Source organism: Bison bison, unplaced genomic scaffold (assembly GCF_000754665.1).
Source record: "Bison bison bison isolate TAMUID 2011002044 unplaced genomic scaffold, Bison_UMD1.0 scf7180017864143, whole genome shotgun sequence".
Taxonomy (NCBI): Eukaryota; Metazoa; Chordata; class Mammalia; order Artiodactyla; family Bovidae; genus Bison; species Bison bison.
In genome coordinates, this window is record NW_011494715.1 from 5949679 (window position 1) to 5962741 (window position 13063).

General features: G+C 44.1%; 1 protein-coding gene across 1 annotated transcript in view; it reads left to right on the top strand.

Moving 5' to 3' along the window:
- INTS9 (integrator complex subunit 9) overlaps positions 1–13063 on the top strand; it is a 126671-nt gene that overhangs the window by 49555 nt on the left and 64053 nt on the right. The window contains exons 4-6 of the mRNA XM_010840286.1: positions 2351–2413; positions 6853–6992; positions 9082–9168. Coding sequence (XP_010838588.1) covers positions 2351–2413; positions 6853–6992; positions 9082–9168 — 290 coding nt within the window. The remainder of the gene's footprint in view (positions 1–2350; positions 2414–6852; positions 6993–9081; positions 9169–13063) is intronic.

A 13063-nucleotide genomic window follows, 5' to 3' on the forward strand; every position in this document is an offset into this window, starting at 1 on the left:
GTTCAAGTAAACGTGAACAAAGGGCCTTCCAGTCTATGATCTATGATCGTAGCCTGGCATGGATACTCTTATAATTTGTGAAAAAAGAACATGGTTCTTTTAACACGAATCACTTTCACTTTTCACTTTCATGCATTGGAGAAGGAAATGGCAACCCACTCCAGTGTTCTTGCCTGGAGAATCCCAGGGACAGAGGAGCCTGGTAGGAGGCTGTCTGTGGGGTCACACAGAGTCAGACACAACTGAAGCGACTTAGCAGGAATTTGGAGTTCTCTTAATGACTTTAATTGCTAACTAGGCCTAAACTGAATGACTCAAATTACTTTTTATTTTTTTCAAGGCTGTTAAATTTTTGCCATTAGATTGTCTTCATGGTATGTCCTTCCTCAGATCAATTTTAGGCATTTAAGTTCCATGTGAGAGACCAGAGATACAAAACAAAAGTTAAAACTTATCTAGCCAAATTTTCTTCTGAAAAAAATGAGAGATAAAGGAAGATTAGACACTGTAAAGCTTATCCACGCCATTCTTACAGCTCCATGTCATTCTTCCTCTCCCCAGTTTCATAATTAAAAGACTGAATATGAGGATCCTTAAAATGATTCATCTGAGTAAGGCATTTCCTTCTCCTAATAGATATTGTTAAATAAAGAGGAGCTCTTTTAACAGAATTAATTCCTGTACCTGCCCCCTCACCCCGGCTTCAAGTGCAAGCCAGATGCATGACTTGAAATCAGATTTCCCTCATAGCCTAACTATAAAATTAGGTGACATTCAAGAACCTGCGCACCTGATGAAATTTCAGCCTGTGTCTCTTGCTGGCTGTAAATCATTGTTCCCAGAGAAAGGCTCAGAAGCATCCCATTACCCATGCATTGTGAGCAAGATGACTCGCATGTGTCTGTGGGAGCATTTCATTAGGAGGGAGTGGCGAATAAAATACAGTGACATTGTAAGTGCTCAGAATGGCAAATATGCTGCTCCAGGCCAGGAAAGATGAGCACCTCAGAGGAGGATCTGTCAGGCGAGGTAGACAGACCCCGCACTCTGGTACATGGCAGGGCATGGGGAGTGTGGGGAAGAAGATTACACAACCGATGAAAGGCTGGGCAGTGCTTTGCAGTTTCCCATGATCTGTCTTTAATCGTTTTTAATCTCATCCCAAGGGAATTGGGGGTCTTCCTCCATTAACCGCAATTGCTCATTTGTTTTTCACTGGCAGGTATATTGTAATTACAAATGGTTTCAGTCTCTTTCTGGCTCTGCATTTCACTGGTTAAATGGTAGTCATATAAGGAGAAGAAGCGGAATTTACAATGGAAGGCAAGAGTAGAAAATGTTCTCTAAGCTTCTGATAGGAGACTTGTAAAATTCAAAAGGAATTTTACAGCTGCTGGCATTTGTATGGCTTTGCCTGACAGTTTTTTCCTGAAGCTCCCCTAGATGCAGAAATTGCTGTATAAATATCCCAGGTCCCTTGCCTCTGGGTAGAATCACTCCTGGGTGTACGTTTGATACCGTTTCTCAGAGTCTCCCCTTTGCCCACGGTGGAATGTGGCTGTGTGACACATCTATTATCGGCCAGCTTCTTTGCCCTTTATCACTTGCCCTTCCTCCTGCTATTTTTTTTTTTTTTTTAGCACCTCTCTTATAAGCTTTCACACACCCTTTTCTCAGGGTCTGTTTGTGAAAGAATTTGAAGGAAGATAGGCCTATTAAATACTGTAGGTCATGGGCAGTGTGGGGAGTTGCAGTGTATAAATACAGCGTTTTCTTTTGAATGGTGGTGGGGGTGTGATTTAATCCCTATCCTGTTTTCTTCATCTCCTTCCTTATTTGCCCCTCAAACCTTGGTAGGAGGAGAAAGGGGTTCCAGTTCATTTATCTGCACTCTGGACTCCCAGTCTAATTGCAGAACAGAATCACGAGACACGCTTGTCATGGATATAGGTTCCATGTCTGATCCCTTAGATCTTAGGTAAAACCCAGGAGTCTGCTTCCATCACTGTCTGTTCCAGATCATTCTGATATTGCTGGTGTAGTTCATATAACTATTATTTGGAAAGCTCTGGGTCGGAGTTGTGGAAGCAGCCTGTCTCCACACATGGCTTCCTTAAAGAAGCATCAAGAAATGTGCATGCACGCCCTGATTTTTTTAATACTGAGTAAAATGTTCAGCTGCCCTGAGCTTAAACAAGAACCAGTTGACCTAATAACCTTCTCCCACTTTCCTCCAACTCCAGCCTTCTGCAACACTTCAAAGAGAGTTTGTTTTGGGGATGGAATTTCTTTGGCACTGTGTTTATTGACCCATCTCATCCTAGAATTTTTTTTCTTTCATGTCTTTTAGGAGCTAAAGGAGTGCTCAGGTCATGTATTTGTGGATTCTGTACCCGAATTCTGCCTACCAGAGGTAAGAGTGAAATGAATCTTATTGTAGGAACAAAGCATTTCTGATCATGTCTCAAAGTGAAGACAAGAAATAATTTTAAGGGGCTGAACTTCTTATTTTGAAATCAAAATTAATCTTATCCTAGGCACTTTGTTATACAACTAAAATTCGATCATTTAGGAGCTTTTTGTATTGTCCATAAATCACTGAAGTCATTCTCTTCCTAGCTCTTTTTATAATCCCCAGTGACATTCACACTGGGGCATAGTGTTGAGCAAGGTAAAGAATAACCTAAGTCTTTCAGTTTTGTAATTACAGTCATCCCGTAGTATCTGAGGGGATGGGTTCTAGGAGCCCCCATGAGTACCAAAATCCACAGATGCTCAAGCACGCGACATGATGGAGTACAATGAATAGAGTACACCCTCCGAATCTACAGATTTCACATCCAGGATTGCAGTGGGCCCATTGGATAATGCCTCTGTCTTAGGTTAGCCAGACTTTTTCTAGTCTTGGGTAATTGGGAATTGCTGTTATTCCGCTAGTACAGTAAACTGGAAAACTTCTTGCTGACTTAATAACACATGAAATTTTGCTTGAAATTCAGATTCTGACGGATATCTGTTGCTTACATATTATCATCACAATGAGACTTGTTATAAGTGTCTGAGTCCAGTTCCATTGTTTTAAAGGAAACAAAGATCAGTTTGCATTAGTCTTAAAGGAAACATCTCAACTGACAGGGCTAATCCCCAGAGTGGCCTGGGTGGAGTTCTCAGCACAAAGGAGAACTGTGGGGATGCCAGTAGCCTGTCCAGGTTCCTGGGCAAATCACTGAGAAGCCACATTCTGCCCTTTCCATGTGCCCTGGGGGTGTCGGTGCCTGTCAAACAGACTTTCACAGTTCAGCGCCAGAGAGAAAAGAAATTGGGTGTGCTGTGTCTCTTAGTTTTGTCCTTTCTTCCTATCTCTCTTTCCATTTCTATAACTTCTGTTGATACCCTTTAGATAAACTTTCTCTCTCTCTCTCTTTGAACTATATGAGGTGACCTTTTAGAGCAAAAGAGAGCGAAGAACAGCAGAGAAGGACGTGGTCATTGAAGTTGGCAGATAAGGGAGAGTTTGTGGTGAAGTAATAGGAGCAAGGGTGAAGGAGACAGCAAAATGCTGAGCTCTCCCTAACTGCTGATAAAACGTTGTCGTCTTCATTTGTCATTGAGGAGCTGGTGGGCCAGTCCCCCATCTGTTCAAAGGTTCCTATTTCCAGGTGCTTTTATTTTTCAGTTTACTGCCTGTGGCATTGACCACTGCAACCTTCAGCTTGTGACCAACAGCAGAGGATCCCTGGCTTGGGGTTCTGGGGTGTTTCTGACTTGCTCCATAGACTCCTACTAAAGTTTTAATTTAGACAGTCACCATTCCACAGTTCACTTTTGCCAAGCTAAAAGCAGCAGCATTATATGTTGGATTCTAGAGCCACAGGGTTTTTTTTAACAACTTGCATCAGAATTTGTAGTTTATGACATGTTAGGGAAAGTTGCTTAGTCGTGTCCGACTCTTTGCGACCCTATGGACTATACAGTCCATGGAATTCTCTGGGCCAGAATACTGGAGTGGGTAGCCTTTCCCTTCTCAGGAGATCTTCCCAACCCAGGGACTGAACCCAGGTCTCCCGCATTGCAGGTGGATTCTTTACCAGCTGAGCCATTAGGGAAGCCCAAGAATACTAGAGTAGGTGGCCTATCCCTTCTCTAGCGAATCTTCCCAACCCAGGAATCTAACTAGGGTCTCCTGCATTGCAGGCAGATTCTTTACCATCTGAGCTACCAGGGTAGCCCATGACATATTAGTAGTACTTACTGTTTTAAGGGAAACCAGGGCATTGTACGATCAGAAGAAAATAGGAGAGTATTGGAATCAGAAGAGAGGGACTTACACACAGTCCAGCCTTGGCTGACTTGTGGCTGAGCCATACAGAAGTAAAATTCTAGTCTTCATGGAATTTACAATCTAGTGCAGCTACTTTAAACATCTTTGTATTCCCCCAAAGTCTGTACCACAGACTGTGCCTAAAGTCTAGGATAGTACAGTAAGCAGCCAATAAATTATAATTGTTTTGATCCAGTTCATGGTCTGTAGAATCCAAGTGTCTGTATTGGGCTTCCCAGGTCGCGCAGTGGTAAAGAATCTGCCTGCCAGTACAAGAGATGCAAGAGACGGGCGTTCGATCCCTGGGTCAGGAAGATCTCCTGGAGGAAGAAATGGCAACCCACTCCAGTATTCTTGCCTGGGAAATCCCATGGACAGAGAAGCCTGGCTGGCAATAGTCCATGGGGTCGCAAAAAGTCAGACACATCTGAGCACACACGTGCACACACACACACAGAACCAAAGTGTCTATATAGAAGTTTAAAAATAATCTTTATGGGCTATCATTGAGTGAAAGTAAATACACACACATAGTTTGGATGTTAAATTTATTTCTCAGAAAATTGTTTATGTAGACAGTCTTTGATATATATACAGGCAATACATGTGTGTGTGTGTGTGTGTGTGTGTGTGTGTGTGTGTATACACATTTGTCCCCCAGCTGTCTTCACCAGATTTCTTATCATTCTAGACTCTGTGGACTGATTCTTACATCCTTAAAGAGAAATTTCAAATATCCCTACCCAGTTTCTATAGAGGTAGAAGGAAGGGAGGGGAGTTTTTGGCCTCTACTGTTGCTTCAACTCTCCTTCCCTTGTTTTCTTCTGTACCTGTCATTCTGCTACTCTGTCTTAACCTTCTCATTTGTTTAAAAAGGGTTCTGGAGAGGATGTGAGAAATAGCACCAGTAGACCTTCCTTCATTAATGTGAAGACATAGTCTTGGAAGTGCAGTACGCAACACAGAGTTAAGTTGTGGTCCTTAGACATTTTATTCACACAGATTGCCATTGCCTTGGCAGTGAGTAGCTTTTGACTCTAATCTCCTTTCTGTCCTAAGGAGCTGAAGCTGATTATGCCTTGGTGGCTTTATTAAATCAATTTACTTTACACATAAAGTCATTCAACCAGAAAATACCCACAGCCAAAATGGTGCACTATCTCTGTGGTTTGCAAAGATGGTGCAGACATCTTTGTTACTTCTACTCTGTGGGGGACACAGTGGCTCTGTGCCCCAGTCTCCTAACAAAAAACTCTTTCTTGAGTTACCCCATGCTATCTGTACTGCCTCATGCAGTTTCTGTGGGATAAGTTCCGTGAGTGAGAGCTCAGAGACTGAGGAGATGTCTCTGAACCAGAGCTGCTAGCTTCTCACAATGGCGCCTCCACAGAGGGCGCTGCTTCTCATGATGTATTCCTCCAACAACAACCCACCAAGGCCTGTTCTGTCCTGGCTGCCACAGCTTGAAGGGGACAGAGATGAGTCCCACGGGATTATTGATCTCAGATGTTCCAGTTTGGGGAGACAAGGGGGTACTTTGAGGTGCCCACCATAGTAAAGAGTAGTAACTGCTTTAAGAGGGATATTCACAAAGTGCCTTGGCAGTTCTTAGGAAGAAGTGCTTTCTTTCATCTGGGCAAATCAGGAAGGCTTAGCGGAAGAAGAGAATTGAGCCTTAAAAAGCAGGTAGGGGAACTTCCCTGGTGGTCCAGTGGCTGAGAATCTGCATTCCTAATGGCTGGTCCCTAGTTCAATCCCTGGTGAAGGGACTAGATCTTGTGTGCTGCAACTAAGACCCAGCACAACCAAATGAATAAGTAAATATTAAAAAAAAAACAAAAAAAACACAGAAGCAATTGCCCCCAAAAAAAAACTTCATAATTTTTTTTAAAGGCAGGTAGGGCTTAAATTTATGTAAAAATCGTTCCCTTCTACTAAAAGTTTTCATAAAATTTACTCAACATGAGTAGCATTGTTCCTCACCTGCCAACCTGTCTTTTTCCCTGTTCGTATGACATTAATAGTGGAGTAAAGGGTAGACTGAGGGTTGTGATTAGGGTAGAATACAAGAGTATAACCTCCTTTTATGACTCTGCCACTACATTTGTCGGGGGGGGTGGTTCTCTATTCAGCACTAGTGGTCAAAAGTTACCTCGAAAAAAAATAAAGTTGTCTGCCACAGTGGACTTCTGAAGATCTGCTTCCTGTGTGGTACTCCCTCACAGCTGCTTCCTGTCACCTGGCTCCACCTGGCAGGCAGCAGTGGCCAGTGTCCCGTTGTCATTTATCCTCATACGTCTGCCTCTCAGAACTCTGTTTTGGTAAAATCAGCAGCCGTCCTGTCCTGCTGCTCCACGTCAGCACTAGGGAATATCCCCGTATGAGAGACCGGAAACATTACAGGGACTGCATCATTATTCTGTAGCACCACAGCCGCTCCTCTGCCTTCTGACAGTGTCATTTTTCAGCCCCATCATGCTGATCTGTGTGCCGCGCACAGATACGTATCACTCCCTCCCCTTTTTTTCCAGACCGAGCTAATAGATCTGTCTACAGTGGATGTGATCCTCATCTCTAACTATCACTGCATGATGGCCCTGCCCTACATCACCGAGCACACCGGGTTCATGGGCACAGTCTACGCCACGGAGCCCACCGTTCAGATCGGCAGGTGAGGGCATTTCTGCTTGAGCTGTGAGTGAGTGGCTGGAGAGCTCCTCCCTTCCACAGTGACTCTCTAATAGAGTGTTGTGCCCAGGGGCACCGTTGTTTCCCCCTGAGCAGCTGACCCAGAGAAACAGAATGAATAGACAACTCTGCTGATAAAACAAATGTTCGTTGGAGTTGCCTAGAGATGGATGCTGCAAATAGTGGTCATTTAGTCTTAGAAAAACAGAAAGAGAGGGACAACTCTTCTATGCAGACGACACTAATTAGGGGAGGTATCATTCAGTAGGTGCCACCGAGATGCAATACAGAGGGCTTTGGGGGAGAAAGGAACACAGCACATTTAAGAAAAAAAGAAAATTTACTACTTTGCTTTCAAAATCCGCCCGCCCCCCTCCCCTGCCCCCCGCCTTTTAGTGCAGACTATAAACAGAGATGGCTTGCAGGATTTCCCTGGTGGTCCTGTGGTTAAGACTCCACACTTAATATTGCAGAGGGTGCGGGTTCAATCCCTGATCCGGTAACTGAGATCCCACATGCCAATAAAAGGAAAAAAGAGAGAAAGAGATGGCTGGTAGAAAACAGGATAAGAATTTAGGTGAAGTTGTCTGTACTGTTGACTGAGTGAAACTCAAGACCCAATGAAATGAAAACCTCACAGTCTTTCTTTGACTCTGAGAATGCTGTGAGCCAGATGCCAGCCCCTCCCAAGTCTCTGTGGGACAGAAGATTGTTTCAAGTAACCATAGCATCATTTAGTGAGAAAATAAAAATTATGTGAAGAAAATTACCCCAGAACAGAAAGAATGGCGTTGAAGCAAACAGCCCAGTGTGGTATGAGGTAAAACTATCAAGACCCAAACTACAGGATCCACATGCAATATAGACTCTTGGTTCCAGGTTCCAGAGTCTGGCTGAAGTCCAGCAAGATGGAATTACCAGGAGTGAAGCAAAACCTGTCTGTGTTTTTTGTGTCCAATTTATTACCCTCAGTGTGTACCGAAAAACTGTAAAAGACCTGAGGGAAAGACATAATAGAGAAGTAAAGGTGATGGATCAGTTTCAGGGAGAGGAGAAACTGAAAGCATTAGATTGTGTGAGAAAGCTAAGTCCTGAGGATGGACATAGCAGAATGTTCTCCTGAAAGCGACAGCCACAACAGCCATGAGCCTGAATCCCAGACCTTCGAATGCCAGAACAGGTGCTGCTCCCTAGAGATGAAAGACAGCGATGGTATTAGGAATAAGTAAATAAATGGAAGCAAAATGAAGTTTTCCAGCATTCAAAATGCTAATAAATTTATGGCTTGCCACGCCTGTATGTTTATTGGGAGAGGATTTAAGTCGATACGGAACATCTGTACTGTATTACATAGGGGAATCAAGATGTAAAAGTCTGTTTCTAGCTTTCTGGAAATCCTGTAGCTATGCAGGGGCCTCTCAGCACTCTGTTCCGTGGCTTCCTCAGAGCATGAGATCTTTGACCAGCTGAGTGAGGCATCTCTCAGGTTCCCTCAGGTGGGAGTCTGTGGAAATCCAGCTTGCAGTCGCAGAGCCTGTCCTTTGGCAGGTCCTTGAGTTAGAGCTTTAGGATTAGTGTTCTTGCATGTGGAATTTTGTTCATTCCTAAAACATAATGTGAAGAAAATTTGTTTTCCCTGTTTAAAAATGTCCATTTAATGTTGTCATTAAGAAACGATCCTACCTCTGCTACCACCAAAATCAGATACTTCATGCTCATTTAGCTTTTTCTCCTGCTGTGTTTTTAATTACTTCAATAAAGGCAGAGATCTTAAGAGTGAGAGTAAAACTGTAGGTTTAAATATTTCAGCCTTTCAAGATAAGCGACACTCCAGGCTTATTTTAAAGGTGAATTAAATCATTTACATTCCAATTTTTTAACATGGACGTTCAAGACAGAGTCTAAGTTTTTGTTCAGCTTTATATAAAGTGGTGCCCACATTTCTATGAAACAGGAAGAAAGATGATTGGGGAGGGGCAGGCAAACAAGCCCTTTTCTCTTGACTGTGTTAGAGTGCCGTGTTTTTCTGATGCTCTTTTTGGGTGTTCATAGCTTTCCTTGTTTCCACTCAGGCTTCTCATGGAAGAGTTGGTGAACTTCATTGAACGAGTGCCCAAGGCCCAGTCTGCCTCCCTGTGGAAGAACAAGGATATTCAGCGGTGAGCAGTGGGCGGTCACTCCCCTTGACAGCTGTGGGGGGCAGGGGAAGGGCTTAGCAAAGCTGTCTGAAGTGTTTTCTTGTTTTCTGCTTAGCTTATACTATTAGAACCGAGATTCTCTTTCCCCTGTGTTTGATTCAACCACCATATTTTGAGAGGCAGCCATGCCATATGCAAGGTAGTATGCTAGGTTTGGGTGTTTTGTAAACAGTTGGCTGTCTCTTTGAGGTGCAGAGGGGTTAATGGGAAGTCAGACAATGAAACATGTACATTACAGTCTTGGGTGGCATGGATTGTAACAGATGCTTGGTCACAAGGCTATAGGTGCTCCGAAAATGAAGGTGTTTCTTTGCTTAGGGAACTGAGGAGGGACATTCCTTAGGAGATGACAATTAAGGTTAGTCTCAGAGAAAGAAAAGGACCTCTCCTGATAGAAAAGGTCATAAAGTGGGGTCCAGGCAAAGCATCGTAGGATACAGCAGTCTCCAGCCTTTTTGGCACCAGGGACCCATTTTGTAGAAGACAGGTGTTCCATGGACTGGGGCGGGGGATGGTTTGGGGATGGTCCAAGTGCATCGCATTTATTGTGCACTTTATTTCCGTTATTATTACATCAACTCCACCTCGGATCATTAGGCATTAGATCCCAGAGGTTGGGGCCCTTGATACAGTATATTCAGGGAACAATGAGAAGTCCAGGGTGGATTAGAATTGGTTGAGTACAGAGGGGGAAGGGTGAAATGTCCCTAGACAGGGACACTGGAGCAAGCTAATGAAGAGTCTACCATGTGAAGACTGATTTTTCTGTAATCGGGCGTGGGAAGTTCATCAGGGGAGGTTGACGAGGCAGAGACATGATCGCATATCTACTGAGAGGAAGCAACCCTGGAAGCAGCATGGAGGATGGATGGGATACAGAGACAGGAGCAGGAAGCCCAGTGGCAGAAACCCAGGCAAGAGAACAGAAGCCTGAACTAAGAAGGCTGTAGCGGAAGAATGAAGAGGTGAAGGGAGTGGAAATGCAGTCGAGAAGGCAGAGAGGCAGCTTGGTTCTTCTCCTGCGCTCATGTTTGATGGATAGTAGAGGACACCAGTCAGTCTTAACACATTGCAGCTGGTCACCCCTGCCAGTTGCTGCCCTTAGCCCCCAGCACCTCAGCCCCAGCCCTCCAGGCCTGGCGTCCAGAGTCAGAACTCGTCTGTAATTTCTTAGGTGTGTTCCTTATACCCCTACCCATTCTACTCTCTTCCAGCTACCTCGTCATTGAGTTCTTTCCCTCTAGGTCCATGATTTGTGAGCCATCTGTTACCTAAACTTTAGAATGTCTTGGGTTTTGTGACATTCTTTCTACAAGGATACATGAATATGAATAGGCTTCCCTGGTGGCTCAGACCATAAAGAGTCTGCCTGCCATGCATAAGACCCAGGTTCGATCCCTGGGTCAGGAAGATCCCCTAGAGGAGGAAGTGACAACCCACTCTAGTATTCTTGCTTGGGAAATCCCATGGACAGAGGAACCTGGCAGGCTACAGTCCATGGGATTGTACAGAGTCAGACACAGCTGGTCAACTAATACACACTATGAACATGTAGCTAGAAGAATATGCTTTGTTTGGTTTTTGCTTATATATTTTTTTTAACGTGGACCATATTCAAAGTCTTTATTGAATTTGTTACAATATTGCTTCTGTTTTACATTTTGGTTTTTGGCTCATGCAGCATGTGGGACCTTAGCTTCCCAACCAGCGATCAAACTTGCACCCCCTGCATAGGAAGGGGGGTCTTAGCCACTGGACCACCAGGGAAGTCCCTGCTTTGTTTTTATACTGTGACTGTCTCAGAGATGAGAATATGAGTCTCCTCGATGCATTCCTTTATCACATGTGTTATTCATCTTGTTTAACTTAAGTAGCACTTGTTATGTGCCTGACCCTCTTCTCAGTGTTTTCTTTACTTCACTTAGTTCTTCAACATGATCGTTTTGCAGAAGAGAAAACAGGCACAGTGAGGTTAAGTAACTTGTTCAGCTCAACCAATTAGAGGATGGTAGGATTTGGATTCAAACCCAGGCAGCTGGGCTTGTCTGGATCCCAGCACCGCGCCGCTAACCACTGTGCTGGGCGGCCCCTCAGCCATTACAGGCCTCTCCTGCAGAGCATGTGAGCCCCTCATGTGATGGAAGAATGCATAAGAGTGCACATCTTCTGTGTTTTATGGGTCTTCTTTGTGTCTCTGTTTCCTTCACTGGGGACATGGTATCTGTCTGACTTGTCATTAGGAAACACTTGGGAGACGCGTGCATTTCTGAGTTTTCTCAGTGCTCGTGGCTGCCTTCCTTGATCTGCCAGCTTAGCACGGGTCCCCTCCCGTCCCGAGTGCCTTCTTACTCTCAGCCTCCTTCCTCCTGCCCATCACATACCTCCTCTCCTTTTTTCCCCTCTCCTGTCTGCCCACTGGCCCACACTTGTCCCAGTTCCTCGCTTCACCCCCCTCCTTAGAAACCTGAGGAGTTTGTTTTCACTTGCTGTGGAACACGGACACCTTGGCTCCCCTCACTTCCTCCTTTTAAATTTACACCCTTAAATATTCTGCCATGAAGAATTTTGGCACACCAGTAATGATGTTCAAAGGTCACTGTTTCCTGATTCCCAAACCCTGGACCAAGCCTTGAGACGTCCAAGTCCTTATTTTGCCTTTTTTGTTTGTGACCTTGGACAGAATCCTTGGCAGTGGTCTTTGCTTCCCATTCTTTGTAAAATACAAGATAACTGGCTCACCGATAAAAATGCCATTGTATTTTAGGGGAAAAGGTGAATTGAACTGGAAGGAGCAGAGGGCTAGGGAGGGGGCCTGAAAGTAATTTCCTAAGGTGCTTTAGGATATCTCTGTTTTTTTAAAAAGGTGCTGCTGCTGCTGCTAAGTCACATCAGTCGTGTCCGACTCTGTGCGACCCCATAGACGGCAGCCCACCAGGCTGCGCCGTCCCTGGGATTCTCCAGGCAAGAACACTGGAGTGGGTTGCCATTGCCTTCTCTGAGAAAGGTGCTAGTTGAAATAAAACCTTGAATCGGTTATCTCGCCACCTGGTGGGCAAAAACCAGAAACTGTTGAGAGGTAGCTTGTTGAGAAGAAAGGATAACTTGGACCAATCGGAGACTGTATTTCATTACTTCATGTATCCTGAGCATATTTCTGATCCCCATCAAGCATTTTGTTTTGGTTTCTGAGTGTGAGATGAGCCATAGTTACTGATAGTGAAAGAGAAGAGTCTGATTATTGGAAAGATTAAACCAAGGTGACGGACAATTAAGCAAGCCATGTCCTTTTTTTTTTCTCTTGAAGAAATTCAGCATAAATATTAGAACTGGTAGAAAAATGTGAGGAGCTATTTTGTAATTGAAATCTGACAAAAGAGTTCTCTCAAAATAGTCACCCAGAACTTCATCTTGTGCCAGAATACTAAAAGCGTTTCATGTAAACATTTAAGGATTTACACCCCTTGAAAAGTTCCCCGTCATAAGCCAGATGATATCATATGTCCCAAGACACTGTGACAGACTCTATCGCGAATCACTGTTTGCTTGCTGTCACTTAGTACAGTGACCAAATGATATGGCTGTATCTTTTCTTTATATCTCAATTTATTTTTTAATTCCTTCATTCCCCTTGTTCCATTCCTATAAAATAGGGTTCACAATCTCAGATACCTCTAGGGATGAGAAAGGGGTAGGTAAGTACAGGAGTGGGGTTGGCTGGCGGGAACCATGGCCTGGTGACCACACCTCTCCAAAGGGGCAGCTGACACACTACTTCAGCACAGTTTAGGGCATATGGGAAAGTGAGCCCATCACTGCCAAAACCTGTTCTTTTTTTTTTTTTTTTTTTTTTGAAAAG